Below are 26,896 nucleotides of genomic sequence, written 5' to 3'. Positions count from 1 at the left end.
AATTGGCAGATATCAAGAAATCGCAATTTTAAAACGAAAATGCGTTGTATCAAAGCCAATTATTGAAAACAAAGTACATAGAAAGGTAGAACTACAGCGCGCAGGAAAAAAAGATTCAATCTGCTTGTCCCATTACTAGAAAACAATTGAAAAAAGTAAGACTGAATCAAAACTTCACAAAAAACCAATAGAGATAATACTCAAACATTTACAAAAATTTTTAGGAAAATGCAGTACTAAAACCATTGAAACAGTGATACTTGAAACCACGTAACCTGAAGAGAATACCATTAAAAACAATATTGAATGGTTCAGCGAAAGGAGAACTACATCTGTCAGAAATGAGTGTAAGTAACATGATGAAAAAGTCAGGAGAAAATAGAGGTGGTTTCAAAGATACCTTTATTTTTTCAAATTATACAATTTGAAAGTCATTAACAGCTTTAGTTGTACACTGAAATCTTTAAATTATTCCATATGTACGTCTAGAGGAAGGCACTGTGGATTTCATTAATCACAATGTGTTGAACATTTACAAAGAGGACGACAAGTAATGGTAAGAATTCAAAAACTAATGATTATTGCGAGAGAGAGAGAGTGAGAGAGAGAGAGAGAGAGAGATGACGCAGCCGTCGAAACCAAAACAAAAATTCATCAAAAACCTTAAATATGTTTCATACCGCATTCTGTAATTGCCTATTGGACTTGTCAATAAGTCGATTGTTTGAAAAGACAACAAAAAAAGCATTAGAACTGTGCGAAAAAAATATTTTTAATTGGTAGCACAACAGCTCAGCAACCAATAGTTAGGAAGAAACTAACTTAGAAAAGAACCTTAATTTCACCTAGAAAAGAGCTTTTTGTTGTCTTTTCTGAGCCACAGCTACAAGCTGACAGAACAGAAATAATAAGGATACAAAGTTCTAAAATTCAATGATATTTTCTAAACACAAATATTTACATAGTCATAAGAGCCATTAGATAACAAACAGAGCCATGGTTTAGTTTTACTTGTAACAATTAAGGAAATCAAACGGATTTTTTTGGTAAGTAAAACTGAGTCAGGAGACGGCAAAAAGTTTCAGGTAAAAACAATTCAATTCAAGTTTACGATAACGGTTTGCACAACAATGGAGCAGTAAGCTCATCGAAAAAAAGTTTTTTATTTTATGTTCAATGGCTCATTTTTTTTAAAAAAAGAATTGTAAATTGGTCAAACCTTTTATTTGAACTCATTCTCACCGGTAGTTAACATAAAATATTTCATGTTCAATTGAACCAAATTTCTTGCGAAGGGAATGTTTATTGGTCGAACTTTGATTTTGAACTCATTCTCACCAGTAGAGAGTCCGGATAATTTTTAATATTGAAATAGTCCATGAGCTGAACAAAACTAGCTCTGATATAACCACGAGATCAATAAAAACAACTAATCGTCTCAAATATTCATGAAAAAGAAAACTTTGCGTTAAAGTATTTTAATATATCAAAATTACTTGATGCATGTTGGATTCATATTAGTTAAATTTGCGAAAACGAGAAAAAAATTAATTCAAGAGTTTTCTCAAAGAAAGCGGAAGTGAAGCTATTAGTCTTTGATTCCTCTTGCAAAAAATGACCCAAAAAATTTAAAAGAAACCATTCAGCATCCCTACTCTATTTTTATAGTTAAAAAAAGGAACACTATTGTTGACAAATTTATTAATTTTCAGCAAAATGGACAAAAATTTTGAAAAATAACTAGGGAAAATGAGAAAGAAAACAACAGAGATCGGCCTTTTATTCAAAAGATTTTAAACCTAGATAATTTTTTTTAAAAACGAACTTCAAAAAAATTATGTATTTTCCGCTGAACGGGCTTTCAACTGATCCCAAATGTGTCAGGTAAATATATCAATCAGCAAAAATTGACCGAGTTAAAAAAGTGTTTAGGAATATAGTTCCTCCTTCCACTTAAGTGGGGTCGGAACAAGAAAGGTGGTCAGTTGCAACTGATTGAAAACGATACCAAGCATCAATGGGTGGTATGAATTCTTACCTTTAGATAAAGCTAAGGCTTCAAGGAATGCAATGGATTCCCACTGATTTTGCTAGAAATGGAATGAAGTCCACAGTAAACGTAAAAAAAATTCAATCAAATTCACCTAAGTTCACATCAACCCTTTTCAATATTTATTGCATACAACTTCATAGCAATTACCCAAGTTTTTGGTAAAATGTAGCAGTGTTTGGTTTATCAGAGGTCAAGGCGTTTTGAGTTTTTTTGGATTATCGGCGCTGCTGGTATGCACAATACTGTGTGTTGTCTACCTTTACATAACAAAATTTGAATTTTTTTAAAAAAAAATTATCTGACTGGTGGACGATCGGCAGATCATTGCGAAAAGAGACCAGGCAAACGAAGGTTTGAGGAAGACTGAGCTTTTTTTCAAATTCAAATGCTTTGAAAGCGGTGACAGCACTTCACCATTACTTTCGCATCTTTTTCCAGTGTGTCCTTAAATAGGCTACACTCTCAGCGAATCATTTTCAGGGCCTCTAAGGAGTACTCTAGCCTCATTTCGGATTGGCCCTGATACTTTACTCAGTCAGCAGTTAACTTTGAGCCAGCAGGACTTAACGCCAATTCAGTTTCAGTACTGGGCAAGTCTAATTACAAGTCTCATTTCATTATTGAATCAGAGCTATGATCATGTCACTTTTTACACTTAGCAGTTTAAATCAAAGTCTGAGCTGAGACTTGGCAAATCAAAATTCAAGTCTGGGCTGAGACTTGGCAAGTCTAAATGCAAGTTGGATTCAGAACTTGGCAAAATTAAATCCAAGTCTTGGCAAGTAAAAAAATGGTCCAACAAACGTCAAAATTAGCCGTAAAAAAATCGACAGTAGGCCCGGAAAACGTTAAAAATAGCCAAAAAATTGTCAAAAATAAGTCCGAAATACGTCAAAATTAGGTGAAAATTAGGTGCGAAAAACGCCAAAATAAACAGAAAATTGGCTCCAAAAAATTTCAATTTTCGCCGGAAAATGGGTCCTAAAAGTGCCGAAATTAGTTGAAAAATAATCGAAAATAGGTCCAGAAAACATCAAAAATAGCTAAGAAATTGTTTAAAATAGGTCTGGAAATGGTTCAAAAATAGTCGAAAAATCATAAAATGTAGCCGGGAAATGGTCCAAAAACAGCCGAAAAAGTTGTCAAAAATAGCCGAAAATCATCCAGAAATAGCCAAAAAAATCGTCCAAAATATCCGGGAAATCGACCAAAAATAGCCAAAAAGTTTTCAAAAATAGCCGGGAAATCGACCAAAATAGCCGGGAAATCGTCCAAATGTAGCAAACAGGAATTTAAAAATGCTACACAAAAGCCGTTAGCTTTGTCTACACTTTTGCCAAAATTAAGTTTAACAAGCTCCTATAACACTGAAGTGGCCGCAAGCGACAAAAAATAATACGTAAACACTGACAAACGTCTTTGTCTAAATTAAACACATATAAAATAGAGGCATCCAATTCAAAAAATAAAAGGATCAAAACTGTTTTTTTTTTCGTTTTTGACCCAGAGCAAGACGAATTAAGGTTTTGTATGGCAAGTAGAGTAGGAATAGACAAGATTGGGGTCGAAAGGAAAAAATCAAATGAGGTAGAAAACGAGAAAGAGAAGTAGAGACATCGTATTTGAAGTTCGGAAATATTTGACTATGCAATAGTCAAATAGTTGAAGACGTTTGGAATAGTTTGATTATTCAGCTCTATTTGCATAGTACATTTATTCCTGGAATCAAAATTCGTAGTAACAATACTAAGATCATTCATGGTTCCATATAAGACAAAAAATTTTTTTCTTTATATCGTCTTTCGGTTATTTTTAAGGTCCAATTAAGATGTTTGTGTGATTTGTAAGAATAATAATTGATCTTTGTTTTGATAGTGAAAGCAATGCAGGATACTTTTTCGTTGCTAAGATTCTTATATCCCCTTTCTGCCTTTTAAATTTGTTTTTCTTATGAGTTGTTGCCGCTGCTGTTTGAGGATATCGGTATATAACTAATTTTCACATAACGATATGAAAATACATCTGGCTGATTGATGTTCATGGACTTGAAATAATGAAGAAATTCAACAGAAACTTTTCTTTTTTTCTCTTTCTCAAATAAAACTTCATCGTTTTTACGAGACTAAGTTTATAAATTGCCCAACCAAAAATTAGAGAGGAAATAATGCCATGTCATGCACGCCAATTTTCCATAGATAACTGAGTTAGACTACTAAAATGTGAAAAACTTACTTTGGTCTCAGGTGCAATAAAGAATTTTTTGACAATTTTCATGTACCTGCTAAATTTATAGGAGAACGCATATTCTCACAAAATCTTATCAGATCTTACACGATAAGAATTCCAGAATCACTGGTATTTTATGATGTTTTTAAGTTTAAAATAATTTTATTTATGGTATATGTATTGATTAAGTATGTTTGCTGAGATTCCATAAACCCATATATGACTTATTACTACGAATCATGCATGGTTGCTAAGAACTTATTAAGGAGCAGTTCATCCGGGGCCAACTTAACTCAGGTTTCCCTTCCCTCAGGTGCTTCTCGGAAAATATCGATGCCAGTGAAGCTGCCATCTACAGAAGAGCTGCAGAAGAGGTTGGAAGAAGTCACTTCCCCAACGAGAGAGCGGAAGGCCTCAGTGCCCACCAAACACATCATAGATGTGGAGAAAGAGAGGGAAGAAAATCTGGCCAAAATGAAGATGAACAAGATCAAATTCGACCCAGTGATTAGAAGTGAAACCAGAAAGGTTCCTGTCCGTGTTTTTCAATATTTAACAACAATTTTAAAGAAATTAGCTAAATAGCTGGGAAACTGCCCCCGTCCACAAAACAAGCAACAAAATTTGAAACAAGCAACAGAAGATTTTGTAGAAACTAATCAAAATTGAGACATGATAAATCAAAATTAAGAAGAAAGACCATTTTCCCACTGATAATACAACTTTATATGATTTGTATGATTTCCCGGTAATCATACAATAATCATACCCGGGCGGAGGTTTTTGGGTGAATTTTTTTAAGAAATGCGGTGAATGTGGTGAATTTTTGGAAGAAATGCAGTGATTGCGGTGAATGCGGTGAAAAAACTATTTCATCGCATTTCACCGCATTTCTCACAAAAATTCACGGCGAAAATCGCCGCATTTCTTACAAAAATTCACCGCATCAACTTTTGTGGCAAATTAATATAAGAAAAGGTAAAAACGGTTCATGCGGTGAAACAAATTAACTCATTGCATTTCACTGCATTTCTTACAAAATTTCTCCACGAATTTCACCGCATTTCTTACAAAAAATCACCGCATTTGCTTTCCAACGTTTACTGAATCTGATTTTGAAATCAGAATAAATATCTTAGAAGTAGGTGACAATTGGTGCTGTGGAATAAAAAGTTGAAGGCATGCAGGAGGTAAGAGGTTCAAACCCGTGTAAGGGATGTCTCTTTTTTGTAAGAATACTCAGAAAGCGGTGAAAATAAATAATCACCGCGATTCACCTCATTCACCGCAAAAAGATGTAAGAATTACGCGGTGAAAATGACTTTTCACCGCATTTCACTGCATTTTTTACAAAAAGTCTTAGCCAAACCTCGACCCGGGTATAAAATTTCTGTAGATTTATAAAAATACACGGAAAAGAATGAACTAGATTTTTAAAAGATACTGTAGTGATAATACACGCTTCTAATAAAGATTGAAAAATTCTTCAATAATCATACAAGGTCAAATACAATTTGTACGTCTTCCTGGTAACCGTAAATGATTCGAAAAAAAATTTTTGGTCGGGTGTTCCGCATTTTCGCGCCTATTTATTTAACAGCCTCTGTTCTATAAGACATCATGTATGATTCTTGTAGGGTTACCAGGGTTATTTATGAAATTCATCAACAAGTTTGGGCTAATGGCCTGATCATATTGTATGAACTTAACCTGTACCAATAACATACCAAAAATTTTAATTTTATTTGTGAAGTCATTGAGGCTTCATAATGTGTCAGAATACAAAAATGGCAAAGACAAAAAACTTGTAACAAAAAGGTTATAGTCATTTTCAACGCAAGAAAAATTGCGAATGTTCACTCTGATCGAAAAGATCGGCTTCGTTCGAGACAAAAGCTATTTTAACTTTGAATAAGAGGCAGACATGTTGAACATTGATTAGAATCTGTTCACGAGGTCACATTCTGGAAGTTTTGATGTAGCCCCCTAAAATAAAAACTTAAAAAGGGTTCTTAAAGTTTTTTTGTTTTTTAAACCTACACTTATCAACCGATCGATTTTCTACTTTCAAGAAGAAACAAACACATGATACCGAAATTACCATTTAAATGTTTAAATTTATTCATCGGTTGTGTTTAATTACAGTAAAGTTATAAATGATTTACCTTGACTAAAATCAAACATTTTGTTGCAACACTTTTTTTAATAAAGGAAAAAAATCAACAAATACATTATAAATCAGCTTCTGTTCCTAAATTTTGTTTAATTTAATCGCGCGATTATTTGCAATGTCCCAAATATTGCTCTTTGTCAAGGATCTCGTGGCGAACAAATTTTGTTAGCATATCTCAGGAGGCATCGTCAAAATATACTTCACGTAAAGCCCGCCTCTTTCAGCATTTATGGTTGCATTTTAATAAGAAATTTATTAGGAAGTGTCCACGGGGATCAGTTTAAAAAACCGTACCAAAAATGTAAAGTACACAATTTTTGTTAAAAATCTAGCTGGTTGATGATATCGAAAAGGATATCAAGAAGCCTTATTGTAGGAGAAGAGTACAATAGTTGCTCTCAAGTAACATTTGAACCACTTTTTATAGGTCTTCCTAATTTTAACTATTGAAATAGTGTGTGTGCGATAACTAACGTGGCAGTAAACATGGTTTCAGATGAGAATATTTTGCTTCTTCGGAAAAAAAATTTTTAGCAATTTTATTTTCGAAATTGACTCGAAGGTTAAAAGTTCAGATAGATACGGTTTTAATTTTTGTATATTGAAATGAAGATAATCAAATTTTCGTTTTTTGCTCTTTCAACTTGAAAAATTACCACTTGAACCGATTATTATTATTTTCAAATAAAAGGATCAAAAAACTTATTTGAATCTCAAAACAACAATATATATTTTTTTTCGATTAATATCTACAAAATGGGCCAACTGGGAATCAAATTAATTAATATCTGTCCTTTTTCAAATTTTCCTTCAATACTTGTAGCCTTTCCACGGACAATTAATCATATGCTTGAGCTAAATATTTAAAACGAAACGCCTGTGTAATAATTCTTACTCGTCTCATGCCGTAGGTTTTCAAGTAATGAAAATCATCAAAAGTTTTGTTTGCGTTTATAGCCAATTTAAATTGACAGTAATAAACAATATGTTGGAACTTGAGACAGCAGTACATCCTTATTTTGATTATTCTGTATCTCATATATTTTTTTACGTGTTGCAATTTTCTTTTTTTCTTAAAAAATTTTGATCTCGTGAAAAAAGCATGGGCACTTTAAGAAAAGAATTTACTGCAATGTTATATATATATATATATATATATATATATATATATGTATATATATATATATATATACATATATATATATATATATATATATATATATATATATACATATATATATAATGCAAAATCATAATTTTCACTCCGTCATTTATTTGCCAAATAATAATAATAATAGTGTTAATTAAAATTAAAACAATATGGTCGAACTATTGAAAATCGGTTCAACATTTCAATGCTTACGATGCAAAACGCTCCGAATAAATTCCATGATACTTTGATCAAACTCTAGAAAAAAACTTTTTTTTTCAAAAAAAAACTTCTATTTTTACAACAACGGCCGATCAGAGTTGTTGATTTTCATTTTTTTAATATTCAAACAGGTAAATTTCACAATTTTAACCAAAGGTTAATGATATGCTGGTCAAGGTATTGAATATAGAATAAGTCACGTAGTATCTATGATTGGGGTTTTTTTAGTGTAAAAGCGTGGCATAAATGTTCCCAGCATTATGTTCAATTGGAAAACAATTACTTGCTATTTTCTCAAAAATTTTAGATTGAACAATATGTATATTTGATCTTTGAACTTCTGATTTTTATTAAAAGAAAGCATCTTTTATTTCATTTTCGGAAGCTTTTCAACAGTTCATTATGTTCAACTAGTGATATATTATGTTTTGGTGGTCTTTGTTTCCATAAAGTACGGTGTTTCCTTCCTTTTTCAACTCAATTTCCCGGGCCGAGGAATTTGGCCAAAATTATGTAAGATCAGCGGCAACTAGCGTTGAAAAGTCGGAAAATTCACCGCAATTTTCTTACATGATTTTGCGTTGAATGCGTTGAATTTAAAGACAAAAATTCAACGCATTCAGCGCAAATGTATGTAAGAAATGGCGGTGAATTTTCCGACTTGTCAACGCTAGTTGCCGCTGATCTTACATATTTAGCGTTGAATTTAGCGTAGATCTTACATATTTAGCGTTGAATTTAGCGTAGATCTTACATATTTTTGCGTTGAATTTAGCGTTGATCTTACAAAAAATCAACGCGTAGAACTCTGGGTATAGGACTCGAACCACTGACCTCCTGTTTACTTGTCGCCTCTTCTACCATTGCGCCACCGTACCTTGGTTTACTTAAGAGCCGAAATCCTTATAAAGCGTAGATCTTACATATTTTGCGTTGAATTTAGCGTAGATCTTACATATTTTGCGTTGATTTTAGCGTAGACCTTACATATTTTGCATTGAAATTAGCGTAGAACTTGCATATATTTCGTTGAATTTAGCCTAGATTTTACATATTTTTCGTTGAATTTAGCCGAGTTCTTACATAATTTCAACGTATTCAACGCATTTATCATGTGAGAAGTACTGGGAAAAATTTAATTTTTTTTTAAGTTTTGAAAAAAATTTGAATTCCTAAAATGGTCTGAAATGGTTTTTGCACCGTAAGAGAGCAAATGGTTAATTTTTGCTGACTTCATTTTTCTCAATTGTGCAGTATAGGGGTCGAAACAGTAAAAAAATTAATTTTTCGGAAAAAAACTTGAAAAATTTGAAATCTTCAAATGGTCTGAATTGGATTTCGCACTATAAAAGAGCACTAAAAAAGATTTTTTCTGACTTCTTGTTATCACCTTTGGAGTATAGGGTTCGAAATAGTGAAAAAATTAAATTTTCGAAAGAAAACAGATTTCGCACTATAAAAGGGCACTATGAAAGTGATTTTTCTCACCTGTGCAGCATAGGGTTGAAACAATTAAAAAATTAACTCTTTGAAAAAAATCTTGAAAAATTTGAAACCGTAAAATGGTGTCAATTGGATTTTGCACTATAAAAGAGCACTAAAAAGTGGTTTTTTGCTGACTTTGATTTTCTCACCTGTGAAGCATAGGGGTCGAAACAGTGAAAAAATTGACTTTTTGAAAAAACACTTGAAAAACTTTTGAAATCATAAAGTGGTATGAAATGGAATTCAGAAAATTCAACCTGAAATTTGTAAGATCTTAGCCAAAATTTTACGCAAAATATGTAAGATTGGTGTTGAAAGCGTTGAATTTATGTATGATCTACGCTAAATTCAAGGCTAAATATGTAAGATCTACGCTACAATTCAACGCTAAATATGTAAGATCTACGCCAAACTTCAACGCAAAATATGTAAGATTGGCGTTGAATGCGTTGAATTTATGTAAGACCTACGCTAAATTCAACGCTAAATATGTAAGATCTACGCTAAAATTCAACGTTAAATACGTAAGATCTACGCCAAAATTCAACGCAAAATTGTGTAAGATTGGCGTTGAATGCGTTGAATTTATGTAAGATCTACGCTAAATTCAACGCTAAATACGTAAGATCTACGCCAAATTTCAACGCAAAATATGTAAGATTGGTGTTGAATGCGTTGAATTTATGTAAGATCTACGCTCAAGCGTAGATCTTACATAAATTCAACGCATTCAACGCCAATCTTACATAATTTTGCGTTTTTTAGCATTGACACCTCGGCCCGGGTTACAAGCGGCAAGTACTTTTTTTAATAAAGTTTTTGATATTCAACGGTGCATCAGATCAGGAGCTTCATTAAATTTAAAATTGTAATTTACTAAAGATTGTGACAGTGATCAAAATTTCTGAGCACATCGTTCTTTTATGTCCAAATGTATTTGTCTGCATAATTTTTATCCGACAAAGATTTGGACTGATTGATAGACTTGAAAGCAAAATTTGTTTGAATATATTCAACCTCGTTTCCAGTGAGATGTGAGATCTGACAAAATATAGAGAGCGAATAGTTGCAGGACCTTGATTGGATGAGATGCGAAAGTCAGTATGGTAACAGGATGATCGACAGCGTTTATACTCGATATCCTGAACGCTAGTTGAGTGTTCCAATGTAAAGGCTAAAGCTTTATAAAAGAGATTCAGTGACGACTGTTAATTACTCGTGTTAAGGCAGACTGCAGTTAGGCAGTTCGCTGCCAATGTACTATTCGAGCTCAAGGTTGCAACGACCTGTCACGAAATTAGGTTTAACGAAATTTTACATAGGCGGTGGGACATGAAGTTTACAAAGATTTAAGTACTAAACAAAGAGACAAAGATTAACAGTGAAAGAAGAGATGATACCTTTTACATGATGATTACTTATTATGACAAAGTATAGTTTGAATAACACATGACGATTGTGAGTCCTTAAAGTTGGTTGTTAACGACGTTAATGCATTTGATGATTATGGACTGGGCGAGTAATATGATCGGGTAACATACTAAGTTTTAAACTTGACGAGTTACTATGCGTAGAGTTTTAGAAATTGTGGTAGAGTTGACTAGAGTTCATGGCGTTATAGGGGGCGTTGGGGCTGGTCCTGTTCATAGATTGCCAGTACATCTCCGTGTGCTGCTTCTTCTTCTAAAATTTGCGGTGCGTTTCCGATGGTTTCGGTTGGGAAGTGTGGATTGGACGAAGTCATCGGGATTGCGCTGTGTGGTGGCGACGGCCTTGTTTCCGTGTTGAGTTGTCTCTGGGGTGAATATGAGGCAATGCTTGTGCCTAAGCGTCGTTTCTGGGGTTGTCCGATGTCAAGCGATTCATCCGATGAAGACAACTCTGTCAATTCGCCGTAGCGTTTAGGTTTCTTCTTGTCAGGTGCACTGCGTCTGTTGCTTGTTTTTGTCTAGTCGACTAGTAAAATGCTTCCGTGTTGTTTGGGGTTTGGAGTGCGTTTATTGAATTGATGCTCTTACCTGTAGATGTTGGTGAGTCGTGTTGTGTTAGTTGGACTCCCAGTGGCTTGAACAAGTCCCTTCCTATGATCGCTCGATGCTTGTTTGGGACGACTATGATGTCCGCGCGTCCTGCTTTCCAGCCGTTGCAATCGATGTCGCATTACAGTGTCCCTAGATTCTTTATGGGGGTGTCCGTGTAGCTTTTCAATTTTACTGGGTTTGTTGTTCTGCTCCACCATGTGTTGCTGTATGTGGCTTCTAAGTCCTTCGCCATTTGTTCCGTGACGATACTACTTGGAGCTCCCTGAGTCAACCATTACCCAGAATTTGCTGTGGCCATACTGTAATTGTAGCTTCGATGGTGTTGTGGAGTCGTCTGGTGTTTCCATCATGTTTACTGAGTAGTCGTCTGCGGAGTCAACGTATGTCGATTGGGTGTCCGGGTTGTGTGTGATCATGTTTATGCCTTGTGATGGTTGGTCTAGGCCTTGGTTGTCGATCTCGTTTACCGATCTACTGGATTGCGGTATGTTCAAGTTTGATCTGCAAACCTTCGCGAGGTGGTTCTGTTTGTTACATCGACGGCATGTCTGACCTATCGCTTGGCATTTTGTTCGATGATTTGCGTTCCAGGGTGGGCCACAATTTTTACAGTTGTGAGTTGGTGTTCTATTGTTGTTGCTGTTCGTTACTCGCCCATTTCCTCTGGTTGTTTCTCGGTATGTTGATAGAGGTCCATTTTATCCGCGGTAGCGCGAGCTGGAACTTTCCATGACTTGTTCGTCTCGTCCGAAGAATGGGTTGGTCGATGTATCCAATGGTTGTCGTGCCTGGATGGCTAATTGGCTCCTAACGCCTAATTTGATGCTTACCGCTAGTTCTAAGGCCTTTTCTTGTGTGTGGGTTGTTTTCAAGAGTTCTTTCTGTATTTCTTGATCTATCATATTTGCGGTAAATATTTCCCTTAGTAGTTCGTCTTCTTGGTCAGCTAGTTGGCAATGTTCGGCTAGTGACCTGAGTGCGGAGTGGAATTGTTCCACCGTTTCACCTCTGTGTTGTTTGCGTGTCAAAAGTAGGTATCTATCGAAGGTTACATTTCTTGGACAGATGAACGTTTGTTCCAATTCTTCCCACAGCTCCATTGTGGATTTTGCTTCTACGTTTGTGTGGGGGAACTTTCTTGCATGCATTTTTCGTCCTTCGATTCCGAGGCTGAGGTAGATCAGAGATTTGGCTTTTCTGTCTGCCATATCCTATGGCTTATCGCCGCATAAGGCTCCTATTCGATCGACTTGGTTGCATTCATTTTTCCATTTGGCTATTGCCTGGTTGTACCTTGTCATTCGTTCTCGTTTCATTGATTGCGTTGAATTTTGGACGGGTTGTTCCTCTACTGTTTCTGGGGGGTATATGATTGTTGTCGGTCTCTCTTGGAGTAGTTCATCCAGTTCGATATTTGTCTTGGCGACGAGGGCCATTTTGAGCTGACTCCTCCATTTTTCCCATGGGATTGGTGGGTTATTGCTGGGTTTGTCCCAGAAGGGTTCAAGTCCTAGCGCCGTGCGTCCTATTTTGTCTGACTGCGCCATGTTGTACTCGATATCCTGAACGCTAGTTGAGTGTTCCATTGTAAAGGCTAAAGCTTTATAAAAGAGATTCAGTGACGACTGTTAATTACTCGTGTTAAGGCAGACTGCAGTTAGGCAGTTCGCTGCCAAGGTACTATTCGAGCTCAAGGTTGCAACGACCTGTCACTGATATAGTCAATCGTGGCACGATTGAATGATCTGAGAAACAAAAGGTTATATACGTACTGTTTTTCATTGGGTGTTAATTTACTGCACTAATGTTGATATGAACGGTGATTGGATACCACAGGGTGCCACAATAGCGTTTATTTGAATAAAATGTCTGAATTTGGTGAACGTGTTTTCTATAAAAACGCGCAGTCATGAATATACATCATGGCAAAGTTTCAAGCATTTTATTGCTAATCAATGGATGTTGCTTCTATCCTCAATGACGTCATGTGTAAAAATTGCTTAGTAGTCAACGTTTCCATCAAAAAAGATTTTTTTACACAAAAATGGCGTTTCTTGGCTTTAAGAATTCTCTTTTCGCTTAGAAGAAAAAAAATATGGTCAATTGGATCACAGAGATTGTTTCTATTGCAACATAGAGCGCATAAATAATGTTTTAAAGTCTCAACCTGAAAAATGCCTGATGGTTTTCGACAACATGCCTCAGTATGATAAGAAATGTTGCTAAAAATTGGAGTTGACTTGCAATTACATTAATTTCAGCTAAATGTGATAAATTTAATATAGCTAATAATCGATTAAAAAAATTGGTTACTTCTTGCTATTTAAGGACCATTATCTTCTACGTCGACGAGTAAGTCTAGCTCTGTGGCTTCAACTGGCTTCGACTTAAGCTTAAGAAAAGTGAATGCAACATTTTGAGCCCCACGGCTGAGCTTGTTGACATCAGATTGACGCAATCTACACCCATTTTCGAATTAATTATACCTGAGGCAGCTGTCGCATTTAGTTTTAGTGTCTACCATATTCTTCTCAGCAACGCATGTTATGCATGTTTTCGCATTGTGTAGAAATCTATCATGGTGTAAAGGTTTGTTGCAGACTTGCCATATACGGCATGCTTTTGTACTTATATCCGGACAATTCCTGGAAAAATTAACCCACGCTCGTTAGGTTCATTTGCAGCAGTCTATGCAATGGAGGAAAAGTTTGCTTTTAATTTACAACATTACAAATATACTCTCGGGATAAAATTGTCTTTTCTCAAAATGCAGCCGTCATGTTCTGCATGTTGTGGTAAGGAAATGAAGAAATTGGGAAAATTGCATTTTATTGCGGCTCTAGTTTATTAGCAACATGATAAAATATCAATAGACTGACTAAAGTCTTCGCTTTTGCTTTATATTCTGGAACATTATATAGCCGTCTTGGAATATTTGTAAACCATGAAATTGTAGAAATTGGCTCACAGCCAGTTTTAAAGCCCATAAAACTTGAGAATTTCGACAAAATGGTATAAGACAGTTTTGTTAGGCGACTGTTAAAGGTCACGCTAAGCTATGCTTTCTTATCAGTGTGGGTCTAAAAGTAGAACACGTGGAATATTACCAGCTATGCCTGAAGTTGCAGGAAATATTCACGATTCCGATCCCCCATTTCTTTATGTTTCAAATTATTTCATGGAAATTATTGGGCCAAGTGCTGTATGCTTTGGGGAAAAGTTTTGCGTTTAGCGGGTTTTGAGTGATATTTTCTTAAACATTTGAAATGCTTCTCAAAAGTGAAGTTTCGTAGCTTTACAGCAAAATGTGCGGGCGTAATTTGGGGTTTATAGCCCAGGAAGGAAAACCAGCGTTAAATCTCAAAGTGTGGTTTAACACAGCAAATGCAAATCTGAAAAGTTTCCTAGAATATTAGCACGGTTGAATTTGCCCAAACGTGAATACATTTATCCGTGCTGAATATTTTGAGTGTGGAATTTTGTGGTTTTGTTCATTCTTATTCTGTTCCTCTATTCCTTAGTTGCCTTGTGCCGTTGGGTTCTGGCTGCGCTTTTGGTCTCCTTAGATAACCTGTGCCAGTTATTACTAGACTAGTAATAGTTATAAATAAGACACGTCAAGCCACACAGACGCTTGTTGTTAGTTACTACCTGCAACAAGGACACTTACTGCCTTGCATCTATCTTAACTATCTTCTACTTAATTTCCACTCAGATCATCTAGACATCGCCAAACATGTCCGGAGAGGTGAGAGTAAACACTTAATGTTTTTTTTTGATTGCTGAGGAAACTTTGCGCTTGGAAAGCTGTTCAGACCCACAGATAGTCCCCCTTTTTGTCTTTAGGATAAGGACATGATGAAGTTTGTTGTTCATAAACTGCAATTTAAGCAGAATTCGGTCAAAATGTTGAGTTAATACAGTTGAGGGCTGATATAATATGTCTTAATTAAACAATAATCCTGGTTGTTCAATGAAGTCCAATAGTATATCCTTTGTGACACACCCCGTCCATACTTCCCTCTAATAGTGTTTACAACCTGTTGCCCTTATATAACCGGAAGCTGGGCGGGATTTAACCACCCACAACTGTAATGCCAACAGCAGTAACAACAAATATTGAGATTTAAGAGGACCCCTAATTATCCCCAGATTCGCGGTTTAGTACATCACTGCCCTACCAATTTGTCAAATCTGGCGGGCTTATATTGCAGCTGGTGTTAGGGCAACAGCTGTTTCAAGTATATAAACAAATAGTGGTGTTCCAATGACATAGGTAGCATCTTCCATCTAATCAGCCTTGAATCATCCATTTTTCAATTTTTGCTTTGAATGAAAAAAGAAGATATGTTTTTTACGTTGTCTTTCTTCAATTGTAGTTGTGTAGTATATGAGTTGTTGTTTTGTGTTTCAGAAGAAGGACTTCACCTACCTCCTGTCCGGGGGTGGCCGAAAGGCCAACATCAAGGTAAGAGTCTATAACTTGTAAAACAGAGTCGATAACAGTGTACCCGGTTTGGTCTCATAATTCAAAAAGATATAAAATTAGAGTTAACTATTATGGGGTCTTGATAACTTTGTAGTCATAAAACTTCCCAATATGAAAAAGTTGTAATCATCGAACTCCCATTTATGGAAAAATTTGATCAAGTTATAGTAATTTAACTCAAGTTTATGGAAAACGTTGCAGTCATATCCATGGAACTTTTCTTTTTAACAGAGCTAACAAACCCGTCATTTTCTCATTACTTTTTAATATCTGAAGTTGATGTTCCACAGTATGCAACTTCTATTAAAACTTTTTTTCGACGGGAGTACAAAGTTTACTAACATTGCGTACTAACATAGTGTACATTATACTGCCCTATAAAAAATCATTTGAAAGACATCCCTATCATAGTGTTCATTATGTTCATGCTAAGCTCAGAACTTTACTCACCTGATTTTTGCCATAAAATGTCTATTAGATGTCATGGTCAGGACTCTGGCCATGGTAAAAATCATAATGAGACTATTATGATTCAGTACTGAATGGTGTGTTAATCTGTGAGATAGGTGTGTGTTTTCATTTGTGCTGTGTTGTGTGTGTAGAATCTGCTGATGAAGAAGGCACAAGAGGAATTGGCTCGTGAGAAGGAGAGAGAGGAGGCAGACAAGAGGAAGGTCTTGGCAGAGAGGGTGCCCGCACTCAAGGTACAGGGCAAAAGTAAGTACCACCAACCGCCACATCCCAACCTCACCCTAAATAACACCCCCTTACCAAATGGTGCCTATTGTTAACTCCTATGATTGATACCAAAACAGAAACAAAAGACAGGCTGAAATTTACTTCTTTCTATCGTAACTATAGATTCGAAAAGATTCCAAAAACCACCGAATTTTAGATTGGTAACCCCCCCCCCTCCCCCCCAAGGAGGGACTCCCCACAATTAACAATCCCCCTTTTGGTACCGTAAGATTTGATATGGATTTATCACAACCAGAAACATTATAACGACCGTGGTTCAATGTTAGCATAGGGGTTTATTTCTGAGGGTTTGCAATTTTTGTATAAATTTTTTTCAGGAGCCCTGAAACAAAAATTGAGCAATACAATAATTGATGAAATACAATCTTCTCTTGTTCTAAAATTCAAAGTAATATATATAATTTTTGAAGACCAAATGTCCTACAATTAAGCAGTTACTACCAAAATCCCATAAAAATGTAACTAAAGAACAATTTTACAAGCTCATTTTAAAAATTCATGTCTCGGCCTATACTTTGAGCGAAAATTTAATCTCATGAGTGCTGCTTGTTATTCATACAATATACGCATTTGTATTTTGACTTCAGACCTCCATGTAGTTTTTGACAACAATTTCTATCTTATGAGATTCAAAGCAATGAATCAATTTTATTTGCATGGATAGGGAACTTATGCCTCATATGAATTGATTTCATATTGTATTTGAATATTTAGAAAAAATACTGGAGATTTTAACAAAACTTTATAGTAAAGAAGTTTGCCGAAAAAGGGGTGCGAGAAACTGTTGAATTACTGAAGAAGTCTTTTCTCACAAAACAACAAAACCATCTTTGGTGACATTGCAGCATTTTTTGTTATCAACGCTGTTTCCCAAAAAACTCGTTTTCAAACCTAGACCAAATTGTTGATGGTCAGCTCATAGAGCAGTGAAAAAGGAAAGAAAAAAACTGTCAGAATTCATTAATTTTTACTGCTTTTTCGAAATCTGCAGCCCAATCACTATCACGTCAGTTTTGACAAATATCTCAACACTCAACAATCCAGGTATAAAAACAAACTCTTGCCCTCAAAATAAAGAGACTTTGGAAAATCATTTCCCTGGCGCAGTAAATTAGGAGCTCACCGCATTCATTGTAGAAAAACGCAAAAAACCGTAACATTCACAAATAATGATTTGTTTCTCCATCGATAAGTTGATCCCTCTTTTTAATGAAGGCTGTCACTTCTTAACAGATAAATTGAATTTAGAAAAAAAACATCTTCCAAGAATAATTTGGAAAAATTAATCTTCTCAAAGAGTTCAGTTATTGTCACAAATAATTTTTTCTAAGGATCAACTACTTTGGATTTTTAAAAATTACCTTGTCTAATTTGCTCATTTTTCAAAAGTACATGTTTACTGTTTAAAGTATATAAACTGAAGAAAGCACATTATCAATGTTTGTTTTTTAGCTTTTTTCTAACAATAAACACTTAATTCTATCCCTCTTGGGTTCAATCGGAAATATGGGCGTTGTTGATCACCTTTTCAGAAGTAGAAAAAAGAAAAAAAACAATTTTTTTTTGCTTGATTAAAAACTGATCTAGCTTATTCATTTTATTTAGTTACATTTATAATGAGAAAAAATATTAACACTTCCCTCTGGTGGGCACCAACGATAGTTTGATATTTATCAAAACATTTGATGTTTAGATATATGTAACAGAGGTGAAAGAAATAAAAATTTCACATTTATTCTTGCATTTTTTTCAAGCGAAATCTATTTTCCAATGTGTCAACTTACCTACTTATAACTATTTTTAGAATTAAAAAAATTTAAATAAAATATTCAGAAAAGTTGTCAACGGATCATTATGATCAGCAGAAACGCTGATATCACGGCAGTCATCACAAGATTTATTTTGCACTTTTCAAAGGCTAAAATGTCTGAAAATGCGGTTAATTTTACCACGGAGAAATTCAGCAGGGTGTTTTTGGTATCTAGCTAACTTTTTTGTGTTATTGTGTTAAAAGCTATAATCTATGTGCTGTTATACTTTCAGATTGAATTAACACGGGCTGCAACTTAATTTCTGGTGCATAATCACCTTAAAATTTGGCATTGGTAAACTGAAAATGTTAAAACTGCACATGTTTTTTGCAAATTTGTTGAAATGGAAATACTAAAGTTACATTGTCTGCAAGGATTAAATTAATCTCTTTGTTTTGCGAAAATTGAATTTCTTCAGCTGCTTTATACTGTAACAATTAAAAATTCAGCGATTTATTGTTGTTGGAGAACATATGAACCGCTCTGGTTTAAAAAATCAAATCCAAATCGACAAAGTTTATATTATGTTAAAAGTTCAGAGTACTTCTGCATTATTTTAGTTCTCCCTTTCACTGTGTGACAAAAATTGCCTAGTCTACAAAAATTAACCAACAGCTAAATTCCCAAAACTAATGCAAAACTACGCAAACATCAAACTTTGAATGGTTTGTTGTGCATAGTTTTCAATAAAAGTCAAACAACAGAGTAAAAAAAATTTAACCGAAATGTCATAAATAAACAGTGAAGCTCATCTTTATTATTTTATTCCAGGGTATTTTCCAGTAGCAAATTTTTGCTATCCGTTCTTATACCTATCCTCTGAAATTATTACAAAAAAAGAAAAATCTACTACGTCGTTATACGTAGTAGATGATTATGTAAATTATGATAGTGGTTGTTGTGGGATGAAATTATATAACCCATTAAGCTGGTGGGAGTACAAACATAAACGGGGAGTACAAATTTTAGAGCCCATGGTGCAAACTTATTTGCTAAAAGTCAGTCCGTGCTACCAAACATTGTTTATCAACACTGAAAGATAGAAAATATCAGTCTGTTTTCACGCTGGTTCATATTATTATCATGTCAGAAACTACTCTGATCAGACTGTTCGATTTCATTATAATAGAAACTCTGGAAACAATATTATTTTTATTATACAAAAAAAGTGAAATTGTATAAAATGTGCTGTAGATTATATGGATTATGTATATATGTGTGTAGATCAAGAGCAGCTGGTGGAGTACTGCGAGTACTTGGTTGAGGCGATTAAAAAAGCGGAGGCTGAGAAGTGGGACTTGGAGTTCACTATGAAGGAAAACGACCAGAAGGTACTTTGTCATCCCCCCACCCCCCCCCCCCCCCAACCCGCATATTATAGTGGGATCTTTAAACTGAGATTCAAAATTAATGAAAAAGAAACAAGAATGTCAGGAGAGTGTATATTATTAGAGTCTTATTGCGGAGAATTTTCACAAATGTTTCTATTAAATCCTACAAAGTTGATACTGACTCTAAAGATTGTTGATGAATAAGAAGTGAGCAAATAAGATTTGTGTTTGTGTTGTTGTTTTAGATCATGGACCTTAAGCAGAAAGCCATGGAAGGCACAGGCAAATAGTGAGTAACTTACCTAAACATATACTTTGAAATTAATACGAGAAGAGCAATCAGAAAAATTGCTCACAAAATGTTGATAACACAGGTCAAGATAGATATCCTCAAAGATGCAAAGAGAATTGCATATGATCTGAGAAATAAGTTATATGAGCTGGCAAGATCTTATCAATATCTTACACTATTAGTCAGGAAAATGTAGCTGATCAACATGCGGCTATGATATCTTAAGTTACATCTAATTTTTTGTTGCAGAATATCGAATATTGAAGATCAGTGGAGAATTCACTGAAAGCATCAAGCCAGCGGAAAAGAACTGTATACACCTTGTCAAGCTATTCTTTTTTTCAATTCCTCTGCAAAATTTGACATACATACGTTATGTAGCACAGCTCTAGATAAGCCAAGTATCCCCGTCAATATTTCCTAAATATTGAAAGATCTTGTTAAGAAACTTTATTTCTTGCAACAAATGTAAAGATTTTGCACGATATTCTGAGATCTTGAACAAATATTTCAGGACTCTGGTTATATAATTTGGAAAAGATTTTTGCTAAATTTTTATAATACATGACGTTTTCTTAATCGTAAATCTTATTAATAACTCATCACTCATCAGTTTGCCGCAATTTTGGTGACAATAACGGATAACAGTTAAGATTTTGTCCTTCTAATTCAAGAAATTGTATATACGTCTTGATTTCATTTGAACAAGAATGTTTGAGAAAAAAGAGCATTAAAAATTGATCAAAGATTTAAAAATTCTGATTGAGTTAAATCTCATTTCGTTGGCAGTACTTATGGATGCGTGTTGTTTGCTTGTAGCGTGAAGCCTCCTTTGAAGAGGACGGGAGTGAATCTGAACAAGAGTGCGGCCCAGGCAGAGATTGAGAGGAGGAAGCAACAGGCCAGGATGAGGATGCAGGCACTCAAGGTCAAGGCAGGAGGCAAAGGGGGCGTAGAAGAGGACGCCGGAGAGGCTGAGGATGTAAGTATAAATAGCATCATTACATTCTTCTCTAATATAGTATGTAGTGGTACATACCCTTTAAGAATATAGGATATCCTAAAATATCATGCGAATACTTTAGGATAATCAAATATGGTCACCCCCTTATTTTGTACCAATATTTCAGTGTTCTCACTGTACCATTTATAAGATTCTTGCTATTGTTAAAACGATTTTTTTTAATTTCTTACAAAATAGGTGCCGGTGTTCTATTAGATTAAGAAGCATCATTAGTTTAGATGCCATTTGTTCTTCGCTTGTCTCCATGCAAGGATACCGAGCTAAGTTCCATGAGCAGTTGTGCTCTTATGAATCAAACAAGTTGTCAGATGTAAGCACAACCAAACGTATACAAATAAACACATTTTAAAAACAATCACAAGGACTCCTTGCAAAGAGTCAAGCTTGATCAAAATTTAAGATAGGACTGTTGTTGCAAAACCATAGACAGCTATACAAGTGAATTCCTCTTCATTATTTTACATTATACATTTTTGAAGTTTTGCAATTTTAAGTAGCTGTTGCGTTTTTGAGTTTCTAATGTCTTTTTAAAATTTCAAAGGGAATCGTTTACCCATTTTTCATTACAAAACCAAATTTTGCGAGTAAATTTATTAGAGGAATGGCCAGCCACATTCTTTGTAACTAGTTTTTTGGTACCGGTAGAAGCTCCTTATGTTTTTCATCATTTGATGCAATGATTCAAATTACTCCATTTTTAAAAATGGACATAACACTGCTTCAGTGTTTGACCAGAAGCTATTTCTTCAAAAAATTGAAGCTTTCGTTTCTCAAAAACTGAAAACCTCATTTCGCAAATTTATTAATACGATTAAATAATTGTTGACTAGCTTGACCACTGAGAGCAATAATCTTATGCAAAAAAAAACAAATAAAAAATAAATAAAAACAAACAAACACAAACATTCGAAACACGAAATTTGTATCCTAAAGGGAAAAGCCAGTTATGATTGCACCAAATAATAATTCATCTTGGTGGTTGAAACCTAATTCCAGCAATAAAAAATGGCAGCTAACTTTCTGGTAAACGTATTGCAATCACACGTTTTTCAGCATTTCACCTTTCAAAATTTTACGTCAGAACAGTTATCGAGGAGTTGAATGTCTGTTATCGAAAAAAAATCTATATATGAAAGAATTGTCTGCCTAGGTTAAAATAAATGATATGTAGAAAATCATAATCATTCTCAGAGATAAGGAACACGGAAAATTACAACTTTCTTCCCAAAAAAGTATAACTCTTTAAAAATATGACAAGGTAGATCTAATCACGCAAACATGATGCAATTGATTCTATACATTGTTCACCCCAAGCGATCTCAACTTGTTATATTGTTTCGAGGTTTCACGAGTAATTTTTTTCAGGTAGAAATTATAATTTTTATCAGCAATTTCCAAGATTGTTAAATTCTAACAAAAAATATCTTCAAAAAAATTATTTCATAAGTTTTTGAAACGATTTGAAAATTAGCCCGTTTCCGCCCGAAGACTTATTACTTATAGACATGCATGTAACTGTTTGTATGGTTAAAATGAGAATCATCTCAGTACCTAGAACTTGAGTTTTAACTAACTTTCAAACAAAAATGATGAAATTTCCTTCTAACAATTAAAACGGCATTTCGATACAGTATAATCGAAATCCAGTCCAAGTGTTCAAAATTTAGTTCCAGTGAAATTTGGCCCTCAATGAAAAATTGAGCTTAAATTGATTGAAAGTACGACTTTCAGCAGGAGAACTCAAAATTTTAAAGTTCCGACTTTTAGAAAACTGTTTTCCCCATTCGACAACCAGAAGCCTTCTAAGAGAAAATTAGGGGTTCTGGGTAATCAGATTGTTTTGCAAACAAATAATGTTCTGTTATAAATGGCGAGAATGCATACTTTTTGCAAAATTTTCTATACAGTTTATAAGGTGTTTTTATTACTACAACTCCTGAAATCATTTTTAGGTCTTTGTTGAAAATCGTTCTGAAATTGTTTTGTAATATGCTTTTGACATATCATTCTCAAATGAAAAACAAGAGAAAAATCTTTTTTTTTCGTCTCACCGACGTTTAGGATTTTAATAAACTATTTTTCTCAAAGATTTTCTCAACACAAGGAGAAAATGATTACTTCAATATTTTTTGTTCAGACAATTTTGGTCGCCGGAACAATGACAACTATTAACAAAACTAGTAGGTTCACCAATTTCATAACTAGAACAACAGGAAAAAGGCTGATTTGTTTGGAAAGTTGAACAAGAAAAACATGAAAACCTGAGAGTTTCTAAAACTCTATATCTTGCCATTATTTTGCTGCTTCATTTTAATATAAAAAGTAATAGAAGTGGCCATATCATAAACTTTTTTTTGCAATTTCAGATGAGTAGAAATGCAGCCACAACAGAGCGTTGATAAGAGAGAACTGCTTTACATTACAAGTAAAAACAAACAAATGGCTGATATTTTTCACAAAAAAAATTTAAGGCCTGTCTAAAATGGCCGACATCTAAAGATTGGTCTTGATTCCTATTGAATTTTCAAACCCGTTTGATAAGTGACCCGCTGAATAAGCACTTAGCTGATTTCTTTTTACACCTTGTAAGATATAATGTATTTAAATCATTTGTTCTCTCCCATCTTTCATTCACTGGTATCTTCCAACAACCTTTTTCAGTTGAAAATCAGCAGCGTTCAAATCGACAAATAAACTTGAGCATAAAAGATTGCAATGAAAAATTGAGCGCTGCTGAGATGCTCAAAGCTGATAATTTGCCAATTACATTAATCATTACAAGGTTTAGTTTAGTTGAGCTCCATACAGACTTGATGTAACTGGGGAACATCAGTAACGTTTTTAAAAAAGCGGAGGCAGCTTTCAAATCGAGTTGAACAGACGAATGATACAGCTTATTTATCGGCAACAGAAATAAAGCATGACGACAGATCACTATTGCTGCGAAGCGTCTGAAAATGGAATCAAATCCGAAGTCACATTAGGTCATCAGATTCAAAAATTAGATATAAACATAAATTAACACAAATTTTTTTGAGAATGCTGTATGAAATTGTAACATTGAACAATCCGGAGTTTTTATGTCTTACGTCTATGTTTAACAAAGAACAGCCAAAATGAAACATTAATTATCCTTAAATATTGAAAAATGACTCTAAGTGATTTCAATAATATAGATTAACATTTAAATGATTAACTTTCGGTTATAATCTTGACATTTAACAGTTTGAAATGAAAAGTAATAATTTCAGAGGAACAAAATCTATTGAATTTTTGTCAGTATGGCCAAGTTCGACTTTTCTGCTCCCCGGGTTTTGTTTTCGGGGAAAATAGCTTTAAATATCAGATTTAAATATTAATCAAACAAGGCGGCTCAGCAATGTGCGATGGCACATAAGGTTCCGACCCCGCCCATCCACAATTTTGGCATAATTGTCTACCAAATGAGGAACAGATAAAAAACCAAATATTATTTTTTGGGAATCCCAAAAAACCCAAAAAAGCCCAAGTGTTTTTCAAAAAAATTGTTTATGAACGATAAGATAGCCTCCAAAGCAATTAACTCAGTGGAGTAAAAATTGAAGCATCAAATTGCTGTGATATGCCAATATTAAGAAAGCGAGTCAAGACGAACAGCAAAATCAAACAACAACAACAACAAACATTAATTACATCAAAAATTTTTTGTCCATTTTAAAAAACAAAATTTAATAACTAAGTCAACATACCGTCAGATGGACCTAAAACTAAACAAAATAACATATAAATTACCAGAAAAGATATGGACCAGTTCATAAAAAGGTTTGGTAACTATTAGACAAAAAAGAACAAAAACAGTAAAAAAAAATTCGCTCATTTTTTTAAAACAATTAACTTCAAAGTATTTAAAACCATTAGAAATCAAGTAAAATATCCTTAAAGTTTACGATTACCAATGCTTCTATAGAGGGGCATTAGGACCTGTCCTTATTCATTTCTTTAAGTGGCTAAAAAGAACAACAAAAGACAACCAACAAAAATTCAATTGAAACTTGCCAGAATACGCTGTCAAAACCGTCAAGCCATATTTCGGCCCTCAAAATATATTCGTTTGAGCCTTCTTCAAACACCGATAAGGTAGTGATTGGCCATTTATTAAGGAGACTATGTAACAAGAAGTTAAAAAGGAGAAAGTGGCAAAAGTATGTAATAATTTTGATTTTTTTCGAAACAAAATTATATACAAAGTCATGAAAAACATTAATTATAAAATGAAATATTTAAATAGGGTCATTTATTCATCCAAAAGAAATGTTAGAGAACTGCAATTATCCAGAATAATTCTTGCGTCTACAAAAAGAACGTCAAACATAACAAAAATCAAATTAATTTACATTTTTTGTGAAAAACCGGTGTCGAAGTCAGTAAGGTCATAACGCATTCTTTAAAAAAAACAGATGTTCGGAAATCAATTCCTTTTGATGCCTTCACATGACATCCTTAATGTCATATTTGACCTGTATTTAACGAGATAAATACCAAAAAGGAAAATAAAAAGAACAATCTGGTGATGTTAAAAAGTTTTTTATTTTTCGTTTTGGAAAACGGTTGTTTTCAAAGTCATGAAAGCCATCAGCTATCTACTGAGATCAGAATATCGGCTCGTCTATTCTTCCATAATAAGTCAGTGAAACCTATCATTATACAGGTAATTTCATACAACTGAAATGACAAAGTAAAAATGACAGTTGAAGACAAAATTAAAAAATTCAATTAATTTCTTGAAGAAAGAAGTGTCGAGGCCGTTAAAACGATAATCTATATCTATGAAAATTTTAATATGTTGTATTATGTTTCATTTTGAACGCTAATAATGTGATTTGAGAACTGTCAGTAATGTGATAATGTGACTAGAAAAAGTGAAAAACTGGCAATTTTCTAAAAACAAAAAAAAATCTGAAATCTAATAATATCAAAGCCAGAAAACAATGACTTCAGGCTTAAAAACGCAATCGATACTAAATTTTCAATCAGTAGAATTAAGAAGCATTTTTTCTTTGCTGACACTAAGCTGCAAGGTGACTAAATTAAGAAAAAAAAGTTCATTAAGACATTATTTACTTAAAAATCAATTATTTTTAAAAGTCGAAACGATCATAAACTTTTAAGTAAAAATTTAAGTGCATTATCTTGGAGTTGCGTAGGAAGCCAATTGGACCTATTACTCTTGAGCTTTCATTTGATATGTTCTGTTCTTTTTTATTAAAAAAAGTCTTTTTTCAAAAAAAAGACAGACTGATTGCAATCCGAATTCTTTTTGGATTGTAACAGTCCAATTTGGGCCCCAAACTAGTCCTGCTATTGCTCATTGTCCGTTAGGAACCATTGGTTTTTCGAATATTGTAGATAGAGATAATTTGTTAGTTGAAAACTCAAAAACATTCTGCACTTTTGATAATAAACGAGTAAAGCTAGAAAAAAACGTCAAAGTTTTAATTACAGAGCAATCTCAGCGGAAGTTGAAGTAGAAATAGCCCCTTTCTGAGTCTACAAAGATTGTAATAGTGTTGTTTGGGGGTTTAGTGCCTGCAAATTTCATCAAAAGCGGACTAAATAGCTTATTTTGTGCTGTTTTCGATGAAAAAGGCTGAATTTTGAAATATTTATTCAGAGCTTTTGACCAAAAAAACTAAATCACAATAATCAACAAGGCTTGGTTGTCCTTGAAAATAAAATCAACGACACTATTCTTAAAAATTTCAATAAATTTTGGCAAAATTGACGAAAAATTAGGCAAAAATTTCGGAAAATGTGAATAAAACAACGTGAATTCACTCTACTTTTTTCAGAAGTTTAAACC

The 26,896-nt window shown here is 34.1% G+C and overlaps 2 protein-coding genes across 3 annotated transcripts in view; one reads left to right on the top strand and one right to left on the bottom strand.

The window, feature by feature from the left end:
* The window catches only part of LOC142339521 (uncharacterized), a 462,116-nt gene that overhangs the window by 364,031 nt on the left and 71,189 nt on the right, over positions 1 to 26,896 (bottom strand). The window lies entirely within an intron of this gene.
* LOC142339517 (uncharacterized) overlaps positions 1 to 26,896 on the top strand; it is a 55,857-nt gene that overhangs the window by 27,847 nt on the left and 1,114 nt on the right. For both annotated transcript variants that reach the window (XM_075389609.1, XM_075389610.1), the window contains 6 exons: positions 4,593 to 4,807; positions 15,766 to 15,819; positions 16,443 to 16,557; positions 19,635 to 19,741; positions 19,987 to 20,030; positions 20,853 to 21,015. In XM_075389609.1, coding sequence (XP_075245724.1) covers positions 4,593 to 4,807; positions 15,766 to 15,819; positions 16,443 to 16,557; positions 19,635 to 19,741; positions 19,987 to 20,030; positions 20,853 to 21,015 — 698 coding nt within the window. The remainder of the gene's footprint in view (positions 1 to 4,592; positions 4,808 to 15,765; positions 15,820 to 16,442; positions 16,558 to 19,634; positions 19,742 to 19,986; positions 20,031 to 20,852; positions 21,016 to 26,896) is intronic.

The sequence above is a fragment of the Convolutriloba macropyga genome, chromosome 5 (genome assembly GCF_964194025.1).
Source record: "Convolutriloba macropyga chromosome 5, txConMacr16.3, whole genome shotgun sequence".
NCBI lineage: Eukaryota > Metazoa > Xenacoelomorpha > Acoela > Convolutidae > Convolutriloba > Convolutriloba macropyga.
Note: the sequence above shows the minus strand (reverse complement) of the source record. Positions and strands in the feature narration are given on the sequence as shown.